Source organism: Xiphias gladius, chromosome 18 (genome assembly GCF_016859285.1).
Source record: "Xiphias gladius isolate SHS-SW01 ecotype Sanya breed wild chromosome 18, ASM1685928v1, whole genome shotgun sequence".
Taxonomy (NCBI): domain Eukaryota; kingdom Metazoa; phylum Chordata; class Actinopteri; order Istiophoriformes; family Xiphiidae; genus Xiphias; species Xiphias gladius.
The window spans coordinates 23,431,371-23,452,175 of record NC_053417.1 but is presented as its reverse complement, the minus strand read 5'-3'; the positions used below and the strand labels follow the sequence as shown (position 1 = coordinate 23,452,175).

At 40.2% G+C, this 20,805-nt stretch overlaps 3 protein-coding genes across 8 annotated transcripts; 2 read left to right on the top strand and 1 right to left on the bottom strand.

Moving 5' to 3' along the window:
- Positions 1-1,238: 1,238 nt before the first annotated feature.
- dnajc5aa (DnaJ (Hsp40) homolog, subfamily C, member 5aa) lies at positions 1,239-9,908 on the bottom strand. 3 transcript variants are annotated; one of them, XM_040153003.1, is made up of 5 exons: positions 9,671-9,908; positions 4,504-4,632; positions 4,167-4,380; positions 3,856-4,027; positions 1,239-3,748 (listed from the first exon to the last, which is right to left on the bottom strand). In XM_040153003.1, exons 2-5 carry the CDS (start codon positions 4,611-4,613, stop codon positions 3,645-3,647), a joined length of 600 nt encoding a protein of 199 aa, XP_040008937.1. In that variant the 5' UTR covers positions 4,614-4,632; positions 9,671-9,908; the 3' UTR covers positions 1,239-3,644. The 3 variants fall into 3 exon arrangements, with proteins under 3 accessions (XP_040008937.1, XP_040008936.1, XP_040008938.1); XM_040153002.1 differs by lacking the exon at positions 9,671-9,908 and adding an exon at positions 5,616-5,758; XM_040153004.1 differs by lacking the exon at positions 9,671-9,908 and adding an exon at positions 5,294-5,357.
- On the top strand, positions 9,351-14,708 carry LOC120803948 (glucose-induced degradation protein 8-B homolog). 4 transcript variants are annotated; one of them, XM_040153000.1, is made up of 5 exons: positions 9,351-9,547; positions 10,469-10,596; positions 11,185-11,381; positions 11,710-11,907; positions 13,082-14,708. In XM_040153000.1, the coding sequence occupies exons 2-5, from the start codon at positions 10,476-10,478 to the stop codon at positions 13,253-13,255; spliced, it is 690 nt and encodes a 229-aa protein (XP_040008934.1). In that variant the 5' UTR covers positions 9,351-9,547; positions 10,469-10,475; the 3' UTR covers positions 13,256-14,708. The 4 variants fall into 4 exon arrangements, with proteins under 4 accessions (XP_040008934.1, XP_040008932.1, XP_040008933.1 ...); XM_040152998.1 differs by lacking the exon at positions 9,351-9,547 and adding an exon at positions 9,914-10,173 and having other exon boundaries at positions 10,395-10,596; XM_040152999.1 differs by lacking the exon at positions 9,351-9,547 and adding an exon at positions 9,915-10,173.
- Positions 14,709-15,088: 380 nt separating this feature from the next.
- LOC120803344 (solute carrier family 17 member 9-like) lies at positions 15,089-20,781 on the top strand. Its single transcript, XM_040151713.1, has 13 exons — positions 15,089-15,213; positions 16,330-16,527; positions 16,684-16,823; positions 17,426-17,525; positions 17,621-17,745; positions 18,092-18,188; positions 18,297-18,399; positions 18,573-18,654; positions 18,758-18,792; positions 19,357-19,478; positions 20,277-20,332; positions 20,458-20,487; positions 20,612-20,781. Exons 1-13 carry the CDS (start codon positions 15,089-15,091, stop codon positions 20,779-20,781), a joined length of 1,383 nt encoding a protein of 460 aa, XP_040007647.1.
- The last annotated feature ends 24 nt before the right edge of the window (positions 20,782-20,805 follow it).

The window sequence follows — 20,805 nt, the reverse complement described above, 5'->3', positions numbered from 1 at the left end:
CCTTTCATTTTGAGATAATATGTTATTAACAGGATATGTTATATAAAGAGTAGTTCAAATCTGTGATGAAGGTAATACAGTCTCTCCTTCTAACTTTAATTTTAGTAACCATCCCACAATAAACTGGCAAAATAAACAACTTGTCTCCATCTGCTGGTAAAACAGGACACCACACCTCAGATTGTTATGTCTCCTCCAAGTGGAGAAAGTGTGATGTTTACTTACATTACTGTATATCTAACCCTAAATCTAGTTATACCGTGCCCAAAAAATGTAGGTTATGAATTATGCAGTTTAATTAATATGCCAAATATTTTTTAATCAGGAAAACTGCCACGTTTTGACTAATACAAGCCTTATTCATCATTACCCAACTAGAATATTTGTGTACGAGAATGTTTTCAATATTCCTCAGTGGGCAGGTCCGCAGAGATGGAAAATAACTTATCGCATTAACTCAAGCACTGTAGTTAAGTACACTTGTACTTGTACTTTATACTTCTGTTCCACGGTATTTCAGATGGAAATGTACTTTTTACTCCATTGCATGTATATGAAAGCTTTAGTTACTAGTTAATTTTCAGATTCAGATTATTAATGCAAAATATAGTTAACAAATAAATGATGTATTGTTATTGAGATGCCCAGCAGTATATAAAGTAATTAAAATTAGTGACACATTTACCAGTTGCAACATTAAAGTCAATAATTATAATCCTATAATATAATATAATATGATATAATATAATATACATTATTCTAAAATGGTTCATTCTGCATAATGAGTACTTTTGGTATAAGTATATTTGATGCTAACACTTACTCTTATCTAAGTCAAATTTTAAATGCAGGACATTTACTGGAAATTGAGTATTTTTACACTGCGGTATTGCTACTTCTACTTAGGTAAAACATCTGAGTACTTCTTCCACCACTGGAGACCTGGTATTGGGTTGCATGTTTATGTGCAGATTCTCCCGGCTTATTACCACCAATGCGCATGTACGTTACCGTATTCAGTGTGCGTTTTTGTGTTTAACATAAGTAACCGTTGCCTTCATATATCCAGTCGGTGACTTGTGAACCTCTCCAGAATACACGAACTGAGTGTTGCAAAGACTAACTCCATGCTGCCATTATCCATACAGTCTGATAAGGACAGAAGTCAAAATGTTCATGAACATTTATTCAACGACAGCAAATCAGATCGACGATCTACTTGTTTTCTTCCAGACACACAATTACCATGCTACAACATAAACCTTAATGTTTATACTTTATATGGGCCAAGTGTATGTACAAGCGGCCTTAACCATTAAACCAATCCTTGCAAAATGTAATGATTACAGTACGACACCATACCAGTTAAAATTAAAGCCAATCATCATTTGGAACATGACAAAGTATGAAATAAATAAAATTCCAAAAATGCATCATATAACCATTTCACTATAGTTACACTATATAATATGTTGTCTTTTTATGGAGTCATTTCCTGATCACTGATCCATTATAGTTTTTTTTTTTTTTTTTTAAACACACAGTGCATTCAACTTAGAGCATTTACAGTAGCATTTTTCAGTATCTCAATGAAAAAGCCATGACAGGAACATCTATGTTTCATCAAGGGTTACAGGAAACATCATACAAGGGCCACAGAGGTCAACATCCATACCGTTAATAGCAGAGGGTGGGCAACAGGAGCTCACCATTTGTAAACCATTGAAACACATTATTAGCAGTTATGAAACTGTCGAAATGGCAAAGATGTTTATGGCAATTTATGGCAATTTGCAAATGTGTCGCAATATATGCAGATTCAGTAGTATGAAAAATCTAGAGCCATTGTACTCAGAGCTGCCTGTAGCAATGGCTCACAGATGATATGCCTTACAAGCTCCTTACTCTACACGGATTCAAAAATGATAAATGATCACAGCATTGAACAAAATGACAGAGTGATCAGACTTCAGTTCAAAACACAAGGACCAAAAACATGATGAGTTTAATATTCCTCCTGTACCTACAATATCCCCAGGTGGATATTATGTAGTCAGCTTTATTTCCCAAAATAACTCTGCAACATGTTGGGTTTTTTTTTTTTTCACATCACATTAACTACTTAATATTTTCAAGACAGCTCAGAGTTAAACCATGTCAACTTCTGACCCAGAGATCTGTTATTTCTCCCTTTTATCAGCTCTGATCAGAGTCCGCTGGATTACCTGGAGCTCCTTGGCTTCACATAGCACAAAATCAATGAGTAAGCAAAAATAACTGCCACAATTAGATGAAATGAACGACTATCAGTCTCGGGGAGATGTGATGTCTCTAAAAATAGTTTTTGCCATTAGTATTAACAAAAAAAACAAAGAAAAAGAAAAGACAGACACAACTCAGCATATGATTCCAATAACCTAGATGCTTTACCAAATTAGGAAACTGGGAAAAATGAAGAAATAAAATTTCATCCACTTATGAATAGCTGCATTATTAAAATGATGATTATCAATGTTTTGTATAAGATTCATTTAAAAGCGTATGCTTCAACTTTATGAATCCAATGTCATCATTTATAAAAAATTCCATGTAACAGCTAATATGTTGAAAAAAATGAACAATGATTAATTGTTTGGTTTGGCTGGAAACAATATGAAATATATTATGATTCAATATAAAAAGTTACCTTGATGATAATTGTCATTACGACCTGTTCAGTGCTGCAGGAAAGAGGGAAAGTAGTCAGTATCCTGTAAGGATGAGATGCAATGCATGAAGCTGTGGCAAAAGAAAGAAAGGAAAAGCCAATACTAATTAATAACGAAAGCAGAAGTGTTAAGTCAGCAAGCATTTGTGAAAAACTGTCTGCAAATTAAGCTCTGTGCCTTAACAACCTCGTGATTCACATGAAAAACACTCAGGGGAGCAGACGAAAGACAAACGAACATTGCCAAACACATACTGGAGGTCTGACGATGGCTCGTGTTATTTTCAACTAAAACATTATTGATTGCAAATCGGAGTCGAAAATTGCACTAATATATGACAGCTCTGTTCTTCAAGGTTTTAATGATGGCACCACCTAACCCGACAATCGCATCTCTCTAACCAGCACCTCCCTGAGCCATGGCTCTCCTTTTCCTTTAGCATTAAATATCACGTAAACTTTACCTACCTCCTCCTCCCATTGAACCGTACTCATATGAACATATTGCACGTACGTACGCACCTACATTATGAGTCTTGCAAAGTAGAGATGTTGCAAAAGATAAAAGAAAATTTGGAGACCATGTTTTAATCAACAGTGCATGCTACACCATGATGCAAAATGTGGGAGAGGGAAAGTGGGGTAGGCGACCTGTGTGCTTGAAGGCCAAGAAATACAAAAGAAGAACTAAAAAGGAAACAATTTGGTTGTTTCTATTTTCTTCTCGTACTGGGGGAAATAAGTAGGTGGACCAATCAGGGAGGGGTGTACGGGATGTGACTTCATTAGTTCCTTTCATGGGCCGTGCTTACTAGTCCCTCTCCTCCACATAGCTCCCTTTCTGAAGGAAAGATGGATTGCCCCTTTTCTTTCGTCTCGCTGAGGTGGAGCAGGGAAGCAGGCAGGACCGCAGGCCAGGATCGACGGGAGCGGAGCGTTAGTTGAAGCCGGTGTCAGTGTGGTAGGAGTGGTGCCCATCCGATGTTAACTGGGTTGTCTCTGTTGCTGACGGTTGCAGCATGATTGGGTCACCACCAGCCTCTGTTTGACAGAGAGAGACAACATTTTCAGTGTTTGCATTAAGGCTTGGCTCCTGTTAATAACTCTCTAACAAATTCCAAATGGCGACGCAGGTTCTTCACTCTCACCTCTCTCATCAGATTGCAGCTGAGCCTCCAGGTCCTCTGGGGACACATAGAAGTCCTGGTCCTGGCCCTCGCGAGGCCGTGGTTTACATCTTCCACAGCAGCAGTTACAGCAGCAACACAGGCAGCAACAGAAGTAGCAGCCAGTGGCCAGGCCGCAGAATACAAACAGAGCCTGCAGAAAGGCAGATTCAGGGGAGGATGCGAAAATAAGGAGGAAGAGATAATAGTAAGTGTGTGAGCAGAGGATGAGAAAAAGAGGTATGACTGGAAAACGCAAACGGTGACTGGTCCAGGTCTTTCCTCGGTCTTACCTTCGCCCACCAGCTTGAAAGGACAAAGTAAGTGTTAACATTCTCCTCTCCAAACTGCTCAGCCACATACAGTCCCAGAGAACCATATTTGTCGTAAATATTACGCTTCGTGGGGTCGTTCAGAATCGCATGGGCATTGTTAATCTCCTTGAATTTATCTGCTGCTTCTGGATTGTCGGGATTCTTGTCAGGGTGGAACTTCAATGCCAGCTTCCTGCGTAGAGGAAGGCGGGAAAAAGACAAATCCAACAGAAACGATCACATTCACAGTAGCGGCGACCAAACCTTTCTGTGGCCAATGATGTAAGGTAGGCGAAGTCCCAGAGGGCTGCCTCACCTGTAAGATCTCTTAATGTCATCCGTCGTGGCCATCTTTTCAACTCCCAACACATGGTAGAGAGACTCACCAGCGGTGGACAGAGAGCGCTGCCTCTGCTGCTCAGCCATGATGCCTTACGTCCACAGGCTGGGCACAGAAACAGAAAAAACTAAAAGCACTGCTTGGGCTGCATGTCATGCTCCACAAGAAAACCTGAAAGACCGGACCTACTTTCTTAAGAGAGCCGGTTTATCACGATATACATCTGTTCAAAAAAGGATAATATCAGGCCTTTAACTGAAGAGAGGCCTGTGTGATTGAATCCTCCTGACTGCAGGCAACAGCAGGTCCTGTGCCGTTTCGATTAGACACAACTGTCCTGTATGTGTTACGTACGGAAAGGCCCGGCTCTGTGTTAAATGTGGGGAAGCAGAATTCAAAGAGATGCAAAGAACTGGATTTATTTCATTTTCCTGCGCTAATCTAATTTTTCCAGATTTTCAGCGTAACTGAACAAATGATATGAATGGCCCTACACGATCATACTGTAACTGTGGCATCTTGGCAGGACCACTGAGTGCCTCTGCTGCTGTGAGCAAATCAGTAACTGACATCCACATAGTCAAGGGGTGCTGCAAGGGAGCAAGATTTACTGAATTGATGCTGCAAGTAAAAAGAAAGAAAAAAAGAAAAGCCATTCCTGAGAATGTAGCTGCCTCCAAATGGGTGTCATCTTGACACAAACGAGTAGCCACTGGTCTATCTGAAGCCCTGTATCGCGCATTTCAACATTTTCACCGCGAACTACCTGTTCTGACAAGTGGGCGTCACATTTCTCTTTGTTACGAATCGCGTCCCGTTGTAAACCGTCTACAAGGAGGATTAGACTCCGTGAGTGCGATGCTAGGATCGTAATCTCTGTGCAAGCATCATCATCATCAGCAGCAGCAGCAGCAGCAGCGGCGGCGGCGGCGGCGGCAGCAGCGCGGCTATACCGCACAGCATCCATGTTGGTTTGCTTCCCGGCCTGCTCTTGATGCGAGACGGGGATGGACCGCCGGCGGGTAAATTTCAAGGGCAAGGGGCCAGCGTCTCGAACGAACGCTGGGAAAAAGCAACGCAGGGCTCACCTTTCAGTCGGCTCCGGCGCTCCGCAAAAACTAGCGATCCCAGCAGGTTGCGATTTCGGAGAGTGTGGCGTGACTATGGCCGCATCTCGCACGTAACCGGACCCTCTCTGTCTCCCACTACACAACCATGGACAGCTGCAGCAGTACAGTGACTCCGCCCCCCCGTCCCCCGTCCCCCCCACCCGCGTAACAGTCATAGATAACTGTAATATCGAAGCACGGGTCTAATTTTAAGACCACTCAGCGGTTATTAAACAGACTTGAGGCAAAAGTCCTGGTCCGGATCCGTAAAACAGACCCGGGCCAAAAGCGGTGCCCACGCAGTTTTTCCATCTGGACCAGGACTGGGCGGATTTTTTTTTTTTATTTTTTTTTGTCCAGGCTAGCGGTTTCCCTCTGTCTCCGGGGTTTATGCTAAGCTAGGCTAACAGGCTGCTGAGAATGGTATCGATCTTCTTATGTAACTCTCCGCCAGAGAGAAGCAATTTACCAAAATGTCAAACTGCTCCTTTAAATGAGCCCAGTCTGCTTAGGTCCTTTACTTTATTCTGGATCTGACTACAGAGAACAAGTGCATGACCATCCAGATTTGACAGGTGAATTCTGCATTGGGTCTTGAGGATGAGGGTTTTTTTTTTTTTTTTTTTAAAGGATCAAGGGACTTGGTGGATCCCATGACAGGCAAGATGACAGTGTGGTATCTAGTAGTGCCACATCTTCTCAGGGCTCATAGGTCCAGAATGTAGGAACTGCCGCACGGGATCGACGAGGACCAACATCAGCGGGAACCACATTAGTCCACTGGTCAAAATTTAAATGTCGTCTGTCGTGCAGAGGATGTGTTAGTTTGAGAAGTGGAAGGAACTAATTTCTGCAGTTAGAAATGAGTTATTCACACTAAAAGGATACTGGGATTTTATGCTTGTATGTGTCCCGTATATTGTATATCCCTGGAAACTAAACTCACATTGAGTTTGAAGCAATTGTTATAAATAGAAATGGTCCCATGATTAACATTTTTTTTTTTTTTTTTTACTTTTTGTCCAGGCTAGCGGTTTCCCTCTGTCTCCGGGGTTTATGCTAAGCTAGGCTAACAGGCTGCTGAGAATGGTATCGATCTTCTTATGTAACTCTCCGCCAGAGAGAAGCAATTTAGCAAAATGTCAAACTACTCCTTTAAATGAGCCCAGTCTGCTTAGGTCCTTTACTTTATTCTGGATCTGACTACAGAGAACAGGTGCATGACCATCCAGATTTGAAAGGTGAATTCTGCATTGGGTCTTTAGGATGAGGGTTTTATTTATTTTTTTTTTTTAAGGATCAAGGGATTTGGTGGATCCCATGACAGGCAAGATGACAGTGTGGTATCTAGTAGTGCCACATCTTCTCAGGGCTCATAGGTCCAGAATGTAGGAACTGCCGCACGGGATCGACGAGGACCAACATCAGCGGGAACCACATTAGTCCACTGGTCAAAATTTAAATGTCGTCTGTCGTGCAGAGGATGTGTTAGTTTGAGAAGTGGAAGGAACTAATTTCTGCAGTTAGAAATGAGTTATTCACACTAAAAGGATACTGGGATTTTATGCTTGTATGTGTCCCGTATATTGTATATCCCTGGAAACTAAACTCACATTGAGTTTGAAGCAATTGTTATAAATAGAAATGGTCCCATGATTAACATTTTTTTTTTTTTTTTTTACTTTTTGTGTAGGCTTTATTACCGGGCAGGCGATTCAACCCTAAAACCATGACCATCTTTCAGCTGTTGTCAAACATCTGACTTTCCTGCCAACCTTTCCTTTTTCTACCAACTGGGTTGTCATGTCTGGCTAATCCACAGGCACAGATGCCTCGGGCCCATGAACCATCCACGGGGCCCCTGAAAGATACTGTCTTGTCTCGAGCAACATCTTTCCAATTTTATTCAGATTTTGTTCCCCAAACCCAAACACATGCCCAGGTTCCGGATACATACAGAGAAGTATTAATATGACACTGCATATAACGACGCCACAGCCCTTTGCAGCCATTATTAATGTTATTAGTTCCACCTGTGGTTTTCCTGCTATATCAAGTGTCTGCCATGAAAAAAATCCTGATCATGTAATATAAATCAAAGGGCACTTAGATGCTCCCTTACAAATAATAGTGCACCACTAAGCCATAGCTAAGAAACCTTCATGTCATAATTCTCCTACTCCCTCAAATTCACACTGAGTGAACATACTGTACATAGTATTTATCTAACTTATCCTTTTGCATTCTTTAAGATCACTAAATTTTATTTAACTGTATATTTAAGTGACATTATAGTCAGGGATTGGTTGCAATATAGCCCATTCTCCTTGATTGCACATTGATTACCCCTTTGTCTATGCCCTCCATTTGTTTAAAAAAAAACATTGTTCTTGTTCTTAATGGCTTTTTGCACAGTTCTCTGATGCTTGTAACTTTACTTTTCACCGTGGTGTTCGTGAAAAGTAAAAAAAAAAATTCATTCATTGATTAATTAATTATTAATTCTATATATTACAGCTTCCGTGCTCTAAAATTAGCCGTACACAATTATAAACCGTAGATTAATTGTAACCACGTTTTCTAATCTTAACCATACCGTAGTTGCCATGCACTGATACTGCAGACAATGAGAACTTTAAAAACGGTGGCATTCGACTTAAAAAAAAAAAATTAAGATTAATCGGAGGGTTTTGTAGAATTGTCAAAAAACGACCTTCTAGTCTGGCAGTAGGGTTGGGAAGAAGAGTTCCTCTTACATGAGAACATTAATGTAGTTTTTGTGTCAATGTTTGGTAAATTTTTTGGTGGTTATTAAAATATATTCAGAAGTAGCCTCGGAGATCTTGAAATATTAGGATCTCTCTCTTACATGACAGAACAGTATTTGCTTTTAAGAATATCAGTGCTGATATCGATGACCCTGGCCCTGGTATGACTTTGTATTGGATCGAAACCACATTTCGTGCTATCGCCCTGCCCTAGCTAACAATGTAGGATGCTCCCCGGTATATTGTATTTTAATGGCGGAAATTCCCAAACAAATTTAAAAGTAGTCACCTTCCCAAAAACCACTGGCATCCAGTGAACCAAGGGTTTGGGGCTACTCATTCCTCCCCCTCATCAAACCATTCATCCTCGTGTCCTGTCTGGAAGCATCTGCATTTGTTATATTTCTCTACCTATTGTATTCAGTTGTTTCCTTTAATTTGTTGAAAGACAGATAGATAGACAATATAGATCTATACGTACCGTGCAAAAGTTTCGGCACTTTGGATCTCTCACAGAAATGTTTGTCTTAGACAGTTATTTAATATCCTCTGCATCAGCGTGTCAATAGTAAATGGTTGTTTTAGATTTTCAAAACCTTCCTTTTGCAAATAGTGAAATATTCCAGTGAGATGTGTGCTGTTAAAGAAAGTGACAATATAACAGACCACTTTCCAGATAAAAAAAATTAAGGAATATCTAGTTGTCTGCAATCACTTTATGGTCGTTCTGCATCTCTTGATGGTCGTTTCGCTTCACTTTGGAATTGTTTTGCATCACTTTGTCGTCATTTTGTGTCTTTTATCGGCGCTCTCTGATTTTCAAAAAACAAAAACAAAAAAAAAAGAAAACAAGAAACATTAACAATCCCTTCATACAGAGGCCTCTCGGGCCACTCTATCTCTGGGGTACACCCATCTACAGTTCTGCAACATATGGTCCGGCCCCCGCAAAGCCGTGATCTCAACATCATGGAGTCGGTCTGGGATTACATGAAGAAACAGAAGACACCGAGACTGACTACATACACAGAAGAACCGCGGCAGGTTCACCGCGAAGCTTGCAACAACTTACCTGTCAAGTAGCGTGAAAAACAGTGCACAAGTGAGCTGAGAAGAACTGGTGCTGTTTTTTTAAGACAAAGGGTGGGCACGCCAAATATTGATTCGATTCAGAGTTTTTTTTTCTGTTTACTGCGCTTTGTATAAAGTTCATTGATAAATAAAAACTATTCAGGGCATTATTTTTTTTTTTTTTAGCATACTCACTTTCCTTTCACTGCCTAAAACCTTTGCACGGTAGGCCGACTGTGTTCATCAAATCACGCAGCACATTCTCACAACCGATGAGATTTGACAATTCAGTGAACCCTCGTGTCCTGTGTGGCAGCGTTTCGCGCCATGTTATCCCGTTTTTTTGTTTTGTTTTTTTCCTTTCATTTCCCGGTGGAGTCGCAGATGAATAAACACGCGTAACATACATATTTCAGACTTTAACATCTCACTTCGCTGACTCGGACTGTTCCTCGGCAACCGTGACGTCGCTGTGCCCACCAATCGGAGAGCTCGCAGGACCGACGTTCCTATCGCGAGGTTATCACGTTAGCTTGGTTGGCTAGCTAGCCGCGAAAAGCTTGACTGTGTACCCACAGTTTACAGTTGTTGTTTTTTTAATTCTTCTTAAAACACCGAGAGGGGCCGCGCATTGCTGTTTGATCACTGTCTTCTCGCGCCTGCAAGAAAGGATAATCGCCGGACCGTGTGTTTGCACGGTAAGTTGTGAAAACGCACAGTCTCCTCACTAGCCAGGAGGAAATGGGTTTGTTTTGGAGGCGTCGGAGAATTTCTAAATAATATTTAGTGACGCTAAAAAGCGTTCAAACGCTATTTAAGTGCGGACATTTCGTGTCTCTTGTTTTGTTATTAATTGTTGTCACTAGCGTATGTATTCTCTATTTGTGTTTAAATTGTTAATACGTTTCTGTTCGTGTAGGTACAAACTGTGACCGAGCTGTGTCAGCCTTGCTCACGTTTTGCTGTATTACCCATGGATTTAATACTTTTCAGCATCCCAATGATGAGTTATGCTGAAAAGCCAGAAGACATCACAAAAGAAGAGTGGATGGACAAACTAAACAATGTTCACATACAGAGGGCGGACATGAATCGGCTCATTATGAATTACCTGGTGACAGGTAAGGCATCTAGCCTGAGAACCACTTACAACTTGTACACGTCAAAATACATCATCCTTAACTAGAGCTGCAACCAAGAATTATTTCCATTATCGATTTATCTGCCAATAATTTTCTGGATTAATCGTTTCGTCTCTAAAATGCTGGAAAACTGTGAAAAATAAATTGAATTTACTGTCATATAAGACTAAGAAAAGCAGCAAATCCTCACAGATGACAAGCTGGAACTGAGGAATGTTAAAAACAATTTCAAAAAAGTCGTTGCACATCATCTAGTCTTGCTGACAGGTACATTGGATCCAAAACTCTTGATGTGAAAAGAAAACCAAAGAATCCCGCACACCGTCCATCAATTGAACTGACTTTGTTAGTACGAGGTTTCGGTCCTCAGACAACCAGGGTTCTGAGGACCGAAACGTCTTAATAAAGTGAGATTGGTCACTGCATTAATCGTTTATCAAAGAAGTTGGCTTTTTTTTTTTTTGTCTGTCAACTGCCTAATACATTAATCTACTAATCGTTGCAGCTCTATTCTAAAGTATCCTTTATTTCTGTGCCTCTGTCTGTATCTGTTTCAAATGTTTCTAGAGGGATTTAAAGAGGCAGCGGAGAAGTTTCGGATGGAGTCCGGTATCGAGCCGAGTGTGGACCTGGACTCTCTGGATGAAAGGATAAAGATTAGAGAGATGATCCTGAAGGGACAGATACAGGAAGCTATTGCACTCATCAACAGCCTACACCCAGAGCTGCTTGACACCAATCGATACTTGTATTTTCATCTGCAGGTACGTTTGCCACAAAGCATTGCAATAGCCACAAGTAGTTCTGATCCTAGCTTGTGCCTCTGTGACCTGGAGACTGTTTGATGTCATGATAGTAGTAGAGAGAAGATGTTAGCCGGAGATTTATTGGGGGTCAACTTTACAGACTTTGGAAAAGTAAGAAAAAGATATCCGGTCTTAGCAGCAGTGAGAGTAAGGCACAGTGACAGTATTGGAGAGTAGTGAGCAATGTTGAATTTCATGGTTAAGTAGGAAAATATTCTGACACTAGATTAAGTCTGATAAAGGCTGAACCTCAATATTCATTAAATGTTCTGTACTCTCGTTGCAGCAGCAACATTTGATTGAGTTAATCAGGCTAAGGGAGACTGAGTCAGCACTGGAGTTTGCCCAGACACAGCTGGCCGAGCAGGGGGAGGAGAGCCGGGAGTGTCTGACGGAGATGGAGAGGACACTAGCCCTTCTGGCCTTCGACAACCCAGAGGAGTCGCCCTTTGGAGACCTGCTCAACATGATGCAGCGGCAAAAGGTCAGAATGACTTGCTATTTTCTTTCACTTCACTATTTCACCTCAGTGTTTGAGTCGCTGAACAAATCTGAGACGTAGGCAGTGATTGCAGGGCGTTTTCACGGATGTAGTTTGGTTAATTTGGTCCAAACCAAGGAGAAAAATCTCACATTGTTGCCTTTTATCTCCGTTATATTACTCTACAAAGTGTCAACTTTATTAGGTACACCAGTGCAATCTATTCCAATTCAATATAACAGCTCTGCCATAAATTCTACAGAGTTTACAAGGTTCCATTTTTGATTACATTGTGGAAATGTGAAGATTCAATTATATCTTTATTGCCGAGGTCATAGTTAAAAGTGGTGTTGTACTTGACTGCGTAATATTGAGAGGTTTTTCTATTTTTGATCTGCCCTATTTACAAACACGAGGGGTGCAGAATATTAGAAACACCTCTGAATATAATACAGTCCAGTACAAAACCATCACTAACTATGATCACCTTACCAAAACATACTACACTAATTGATACAATACATTATAGACATCATAAAAGTGACTTTATGGCAGAAGAGTTGGTTTGGATTGCATTAGATTGTAGAGTTGGACCTAATAAAGTGGCCACTGTGGCCTCAGTGTGTCTGAGGTCCTTTGCCTTTTTAGCTCTGGTCTGCTTTTTGTTCACTCTTATGTTTTTTATAAACAAACCAACCGCTGTAATGATCTCATTTGAACTGAGTATTAACTCATTCATTGGGCAGTTTTGGTGACTGTCATCCTGCATCAACAGCACAAGATGGACCCATATGTGGAAAAATCAAATTCCAGAGACTGACAGCAGGTCATGCAGCACTTTATCAGAGCCCACTTGAAAGTCGACCACTTCTTTTCAGGCTGTATTGGTCGGGTAGTTTAGTGTGCACCAGAGTTTGGTTTCCTAATTTCACACAAGCGTAAATGGACCAAACTAAATGGGCAAACATACCTGGGCCTGTTTGAACTGAACCAAACATGGGAAGTGTGAAAGCACCCGCAGAACACCTAGAACCAGGCTCCTGAAGGCTTGCTTGTTGCGGCAGATATGTGTGAGTCTGCATGTAAGCATTAAGAACACACAGAATGCAGGCGGTAAGCAATTGTGCAAAAAATGTGTTTATTTCATTTTGACTGCAACACATATCTCGATGCACAGGTGTGGAGCGAGGTGAACCAAGCTGTGCTGGACTATGAAAACAGGGAGTCGACACCCAAACTGGCTAAACTGCTGAAGTTACTGCTGTGGGCACAGAATGAGCTGGACCAGAAGAAGGTGAAATATCCCAAAATGACTGACCTTAGCACGGGCACCATCGAGGACCCCAAGTGAACATAACAGAAAAGAACAACCACCTTCCACGTCTCCTTAATTTATGATCAGTCAGTGACTGTGTGACAACCAGGTAACATATATGTATAAACAAATTCTACGTTGTTTTTTCATGTTTCATTCATGAGAAGTAAGACTTAACTCATTGTGCAGACTGTAAATTGCTGTATTTGCAAAGTGACAGAAATTATTTAGTTTAAATACTGATCCTGGATTTTCAGAAAGATCTTGGAGACAACAAAATTCAAATTGCTGTTTTATATTTTGTCTTTCTAAAGCCTAAGCTTTATTTATTGTGACCTCTTTTTCCCCACCAAGATGTTATTTTTTCAGAAAGAGAGTTGATGGTACAGAAGGGCAATGTTAATACTGTGGTGTTTGAGGAGCCAAAATCAAGGCTCGACCGTAATGGTCCAAACTTTGAAACAGCAGATACACGGTTACCATTTTTAGTGAAGTTATGTTAAGATTGAGATGACACACTTAATCTTAACTGAAATTAAAATCTAAATTTCTTACACAAAATGTGAATATTTTTAAATTAAACGGAAAGATACACTTTATTAATGTAATATAATTTTAATTAATATAATATTTTACGATTTTATTTAGTATGATGTTTGGCAATTTGCTATAAAATCAACCACTTGATTTCTACACCTTGAAATTTATTTGTACCTTTACAGTATGTCTATGGGATGAACTGCCTTGTAGAATTATCATTTCACATTTGTGTTTGAGAAGGTGAAATAGGTCCTGACTGACGAGGTTGAAATCAGAGATGGCTTTCTTGCCGAGTTGCGCCCCCCTGGGCCCTTTCGATTCCCCCAGCATGCTACAAATTGTTATGTTTGGTTTTATGCTCTAAGGGGCTGAGGTTGCAATAACGCTCTGCCAGTCTCAGTGATGGAGCCAGGATGTATATGAGAGAAAGGGCTGCTCCAATCGAGAAATGCTAAGGAATGAGGGGGGATGATATGGCTGCTTTATAGTTTAAAATCTGATATTTAAAATCCAGTCCGACCAGAAATGATTTTGTTCGTTGGCTTTGTTTTGATAATTGATAGCAATGATCAAAAGCATTGAAATTTTGAATCTGAACTGAGGGTCACAGAAACTTGCTGTCCATTTTGCCACTTTTAACACCGTTAGTATTTTCACTTTAACTGCATGTAAGTGTATTTTTTTTTTTTTACAATGGGGAAAGGCACTTGTGCTTTTTTATTTTGTCTTGGTTGGTTTACTTTTCTATAAGAAAAAATGAACTTGCTGCTAGCTGTCCATCCTTAACTTCTTTTAAGGTTTTATTGTCTATATGGATATTGGCTTTGACAAACACTGAGATGCAGAGAGCTCACATCCCTTTTATTATTCAACATTTTTAAGATCAGATTTGCAATTATTGAAATAAACAAAACTTTTGTGAACCATAAAAGAGCTGTTTTTCATTCATTTTCTGAGTTGTGAGTGTGCATTTAGGCAAATTTGAAGGGAAAATCCACCGGTTTTTAGTATATACAAGAGAAGTGTTACTCCAGAAAAGGTTGTTTCAAGCTCTCGATTTTACTGTAAAGACTTGATCGAGGTTTTAAAGTGAAATCGAATGCTAGACACAACAAATAAACCTGTCTCTTTGTGTGGCCAATATTCAAATGCTATATCCTGTAAAACCTCCAAACATTATCGCGAAATCACATCCCCCTGCTCTTTTGAGTTATGTCCCAACAAGTTTTTCTTGTTTGGCATGTCTGCCTGAGGAAATGAGGTATGGCTGAAGCACAACGCTCAGTTTGGGGGATAACAGGTAACCGAGAAGAGACTGCTGCTCTTTGAATGGCTGACAAGCACATATCAGAAGATGGCAGGAATGGCTTCAGTAGTTTTCTGTTGGATCCTAAGGTTTACACAACCAGTGAATCTTCTGAGGAGGTGACAGAAAGCCAAAACCTGTGGCCCAGGTGAGACTGCAGAACACGTAATGTAGATCAGACTAAGAATACCATGCCAATATTTAATTTACACCCTGTTTAGCTGTTTTATAAGCGTTTTTTTTTTTGTTTTGTCTTTTTTGTTTTTTAAGCTTCTTACAAGTTGTAGTCTTCATCTCTGAGCTAAATGACATTTTTAAGATTTAAAAATGTGTAACAACATGTTGCCTTCATATCGTCACAGTCTACATCACATGGTACACGAGTCACGTACCATGATATAAGCAGAATTTAAACCATGTTCATTGACTAAAATCTAGCGGCTTACCTCGATATGTGCTGTTCTCGCATATAAAGCTGCAAAGATTATTTGATTAGTTAATACACAGGAAATTAATCTGCACCTATTTTGATGTTCGATTAAACATTTTGAGTAATTCTCTAAGAAAAAGTTAACTGGTTCCAGCTTCTCAAACGTGAATATTTTGTTTTCCTTAGTCTTTTATGACAGTAAACTGAATATATTTGGGTTTTGCATTGTTCATCTATACATTTAAAGATTTCATCTTGGGCTGTGAGAAATTGTGATGGGCATTTTTTTTTTTTAACATTTTCTGACATTTTATAGACCAAACGATTAATTGAGTCATTCAGAAAAATAATTTACAGATTAATTGATAATGAAAATAATCGTTACTCGCAGCCCTTTCTGGACCTACTCTAATTGCACAGTCAAATATTGTTGCACACTCTGGCTTATCGGGAAGCAAGAGAAATTTTGTAGAAACATTCATGGTTCCTGTATGAATAGGATGAATCCTACTGACTCTGGTGAAATGGCTTGACTTTACATTTTGCACAGATATTCAAAGTCCCTAGAGGGTCAATTGTAATAACTAGTGATCCCTTAAATCCTCATCCAATAGCCTATTTTGGTTTATGACCAGATACCTGGTGTTAGCATTTAGCTCAGATCAGTGCTGCGGCTCAATGCAGCCTCACAGCGCTGTTAGCGTGGCTGTAGACTCTTGTGAGTGTACTGAGAACCACTCTTCTTTAGTTACAGTTACTGTGGTTACAGTTCTCACCGGACGCACATTATGATCCATGCCATTAAGCAGAAACTGTTCCCCTTCATGCTTGTAGACCTCTGGCTCGAAAATGGATCCTGATGCTGTTTATAGGCACCTGCCTCCTCTACTGTGCCAGGATGGCCATGCCGATCTGTGCCGTCTCAATGGCGGCCACTTTTCAGTGGAGTAAGATCGATTCCGGGCTGGTTCTGGGTGGATTCTTCTGGGGTTACTGTTTGACACAGATCCTGGGAGGACATGCCAGTGACAAGTAAGTAATTAAGCTGGTAAAACATACATGACCTAACATCTTAAACAATGAGGTAATAATCATGGTAACAATCATCTTCATGGTACTGTATATTTTACAGTTGAATTGGGTTTAGAGATTCAGGTTTACGTCTGTAACAGGTTGTTGTTATACTAGAGTGGGAGGAGAGCGTGTCCTATTCATCTCTGCGGCCTCGTGGGCCCTGATCACAGCTGGTACTCCTGTTCTGGCCCAGCTCGGCTCTCACTCCGTCGCTCTCATGTCCATGGCCAGATTCCTTATGGGACTACTGCAGGGTGAGTGCTGTACCACTTACAGTACGGAGAGAAGCACTTAAAGTAGTAGTTCAACATCTTTGGGAAACGTTTGTGTTCACTTTGTTGCAAGAGTTAGATGAGAAGGTTGATACCACTCTCACGTCTGCGCGCTAAATGTCAAACTACGGCCAGCAGTGGCCTAGCTTAGCTTAGCTTAGCATAGAGACTGGAAACGGGGAGACAGCTAGCCTAGCTCTGTCCAAAAGTAACAGTTCCCGGCCAGGGTTGCCAGCAGGCAGATTTTTTTTGACCTTTCAACGAAGGAAGTCTAGCTGTTTCCTCCTGTTTCCAGTCTTAATGCTAAGCTAAGCTAACCATCTGATGGATTTATGTTCCTTATAGTCCCATATATTTTACATACCATACACACGTGAGAGGGCACGGTATCAGTCGCTCTTGCCAAAAGTGAGTATGCATATTTCCTAGGTTCCAGGTAGAAAACGGTTGTCATTTTTACTGTGATTAATCCGTTATCAGTCTCTTGGCAGTTTTTTTTTGTTTTGTTCGTTCACAACTGTTGAATGAACTGTCCAAGCTCATATATATTACATGAATTCAGAGTGTCCCGTAATGTCTTACAGGTGTATTTTTTCCGTCTTTGGCCAGCCTTTGCTCTCAGCGTGTAGCGGAAGGGGAGCGAGGCTTCTTAATGAGCGCCATGCACAGCGGTAGTCATCTTGGGTATATTGTACACACACACAAACACCAATCCACTTACAAACACACTACCTGTCTCTGGTGACACTTTTTTTTTTTGCTCTTTGTTGGTCTTTCAGAACACTGCTTGCAGGTGTGATGGGATCCGTTACACTGGACTGGTACGGCTGGGAAAGCATGTTCTACGGCATTGGTTTCCTGTCCGCAATTTGGGCACTCATTGTTTGGCAGTATTTTTTAAAGGGTACAGTGACTACACTAGTCAGTGATGTACCCCTGAATTTCAAAGTGACCATAGGTCGTCACTTTATCTTGACAACTATTACATAGATTGGTGAGAAATTTTTTACAGACATTCATGATCCCCAGAGGATGAATCCCAATGACTTTGGTGATCCCTGACTTTTCCTCCAGCTCCACCATGAGGTTGACTTTTTTGGTTTGCGTAAAATGTCTTGACAACTACTAGATGGATTGTCATGAAATTTGGTACACATTCCTGGAACTAATGTGAACTCTTATTTTTACTGTGTTGCTAAATGATACCAACAGTGTCACAGTAACTCTGTAATGTGCAATCTGTGGCTCAGGGGAAGTCACCTGCAAGCTGCTGGAGACCAGTAAAGACTCACGATGGAGTCTGTCAAGCACACGCTGGCTGAGTCTTTTGAAGAAGACGCCTGTCTGGTACCGCTTATGTTCTTTAATCCTTCACCATTTACCAACACGTGATTATGTGAGTGTGTCAGTCTAACCCCATCTCTCTCTCTGTTTCTTTGTCGTTGTCACTCTAAGGGCCATGGTCTTTGCTCACATGTGCATGTGCGGCACATCCTACACTTTATTGTCATGGTTGCCAACATACTTCAAAGAATCATTTCCACATGCACCGGTATTTGTTTTCTCCACCATATGTTGTTTTTTTGCCGATAAACACGCTGAAATGTACCCGAGATTGTCCCACCGTGACAGTCTAGTCTTTAGACAGCCTCAAGTTAAATGTATTGTTTAAATTCCATTTGAAAATTGGTTATTTTTTTTCCCCCAACTTCTCTGTTCTTGCAGGAACAGGTGTATAATGTAATTCCATGGCTAGCTGCAATTCCATCGGCACTTGGTGGAGGATATGTTTCGGATTTTCTCATCAACCATGGTATTAAATGTGTCATTATTATTTTTATTTTTTTTAGCACGGTAAGTTACAGTAATCTTCAATCGAAAGAATCTTTAGCACTTATGTTGTTTTTTTTCTGTAGGATATGGTATAGCGTCTGTGAGAAAGATAATGCAAGTAAGTATGGAAAACCTGTTGTTGCCTGAGGGGATACAGGAAAAATTTGTGTGTGTGTGTGTGTGTGTGTGTGTGTGGAGGGTTTGTCCTGCCTGGCTATTTAGGTGTTCCTGTTGGAATGTTTGCACTCAAACAAGTAATTACAAGCCTTAAAGCTTCCTTAGGGCAAAACACATACATATTTTGTGAATCGCTTTTAACACTATGAGCTATGTAGGGTTATGTCTTTGTAAAATCTACAAAAAAATTCAACACTCATACTCTTTAAAAACCACGTAATTGGTAACTGTTCTGACCATACAAGGTACAGGTAAAGTATATATTCTAAAACTGAAAAGCCTGACTTATAGATTTAAAAAAAAAAACAAACTGAATCAGAAACTTGGACTAAGTTTTTATCTCCTGTTAATCTGAACAAATACTGATCTTGGCCTTGTTGTAAGAAATAGCAGGTTTTTCCTGTGTTTTGAACTTTGGTTTCGTGGTTGCACTTTTGTTTTCATTCAAAGTGCACTGTGCCTTTAAATACCTAACCTGTGTGTCTTTTATTGTCTCCCTCCCCAGTTCTTTGCCATGGGTGTATCAAGTATGTTTATTATGCTCCTGTCTGGAGGGGTGTTTACCTCATTTACCTCTGCAGTTGTTTTTGTTTCTGCTGCTTTGGGTGTGTCCACCTTCACCAGCAGGTATGTTAGATTGAGAAAAAAAAAAAAAATCCTTTCGTGTGTTTAATGAACTGTTACAATCTCAAGTAACTCTTACAGGACTGAAATATAGCCACAGTGATACTGGATTTTGAAGCTGATACTGATATGGATATTTGGAAGTTAAAATAAGCATAACATAACATTTGTTAGCATTAAAGAAGAAGAGAGGTTGTGTTTTTGGATTGGATTTTCAATCTTGTAAAAAAGAGTTCACAGAGAGATAGTTTCGGTTTTTTTTTAGAAAAAAGACTATATAAGTTCCTAAAAAATCTGGGCAATGTCATTTTTAGAAAACGTTACTCACACATGAGTAAATTGTGCATTTATTGGGGACGATTTTCAGCGGCGGATCAATACACATTTGGTGTAATAGTGTATTTATGACAGCAGAACAGTGAATCTGGGATTGACTCGAAGTGAACTACAATGCTCATGCTCACTGTAATGAAGTAACATGTCACCCAGTGCAACAGTGGCTCAAGTATGTGTTTTTAATAGTTTTTGAAGAACAATGAAACTCTGTTGCACAGAGGAATAAGCCTCGTTTATCAGGCTTTGGAATCACAGACAGTGTAGGATCAGTACTTTGTTGGTTTTGATCTTTTTGAGTCTTTTTATTTTCCTTTTGACAATAAGAAAATATGTAATATCTCCAGACTTTACCTTCAAATCCAGTCACATTTTAAAGTATAAATCAGTAAATTAGAGTTATCCTCGTTCATTGTGCTGTAAATTTAGCAGTTTCATGTTAACTTGACGAGTTTCAATGTGTTTCAGTGGTGTGTCTGTGAATGTACAGGATCTCACGCCATCATGTGCTGGTGCCCTCTATGGTGAGTTTCCAGCAGCCTACATTTCAGTTTCATAAAAATTGTGCTAATCTTAGTGTTTTATCATTTTTTTAAAAATCAGTTTTTGGTCCTTTAATCATTTAATTAGTATTTCTTTTCTGCAACAGGTTTTATGAATATGCTGGGTTCTTTTATGGGTATGTATTGTAGATGTTTACTATAGTTTTTGGATGTATTGGAAATGTCTATACTAACTAATTATTGTATCGGTTGAACCCAAGCGGTGATCTCACGTGTCTTTTGTCCTTTTGTGTTGCACAGGACTGGTGTTGGTCTCCTTGTCAGGCTACCTGATTGAGGTCACCCTGTCGTGGGCCACAGTGTTTGCCCTCGTCATTTTAGTAAATGCCACGGGTCTTGGGATCTTCCTCATATTTGGAGATGCTTGTCGTGTTGACCTGGAAAATTATAGGCAGGCTTTCGTGATTTGACCCAGACCTTTTGCTGCAAATACC

Coding starts and splice junctions, on each gene's coding strand:
- LOC120803344 (XM_040151713.1), top strand. CDS start 15,089: ATGGCTGACAAGCACATATCAGAAGATGGCAGGAATGGCTTCAGTAGT. Junction 17,746..18,091: donor TTGGCAGTATTTTTTAAAGG/GTACAGTGACTA, acceptor TCTGTGGCTCAG/GGGAAGTCACCTGCAAGCTG. Junction 19,479..20,276: donor GTGTCCACCTTCACCAGCAG/GTATGTTAGATT, acceptor AATGTGTTTCAG/TGGTGTGTCTGTGAATGTAC.
- dnajc5aa (XM_040153003.1), bottom strand. CDS start 4,613: ATGGCTGAGCAGCAGAGGCAGCGCTCTCTGTCCACCGCTGGTGAGTCT. Junction 4,028..4,166: donor TTTCAAGCTGGTGGGCGAAG/GTAAGACCGAGG, acceptor GCCTTTCTGCAG/GCTCTGTTTGTATTCTGCGG. Junction 3,749..3,855: donor GCTGCAATCTGATGAGAGAG/GTGAGAGTGAAG, acceptor TCTGTCAAACAG/AGGCTGGTGGTGACCCAATC.
- LOC120803948 (XM_040152998.1), top strand. CDS start 10,449: ATGGATTTAATACTTTTCAGCATCCCAATGATGAGTTATGCTGAAAAG. Junction 10,597..11,184: donor TATGAATTACCTGGTGACAG/GTAAGGCATCTA, acceptor AAATGTTTCTAG/AGGGATTTAAAGAGGCAGCG. Junction 11,908..13,081: donor ACATGATGCAGCGGCAAAAG/GTCAGAATGACT, acceptor CTCGATGCACAG/GTGTGGAGCGAGGTGAACCA.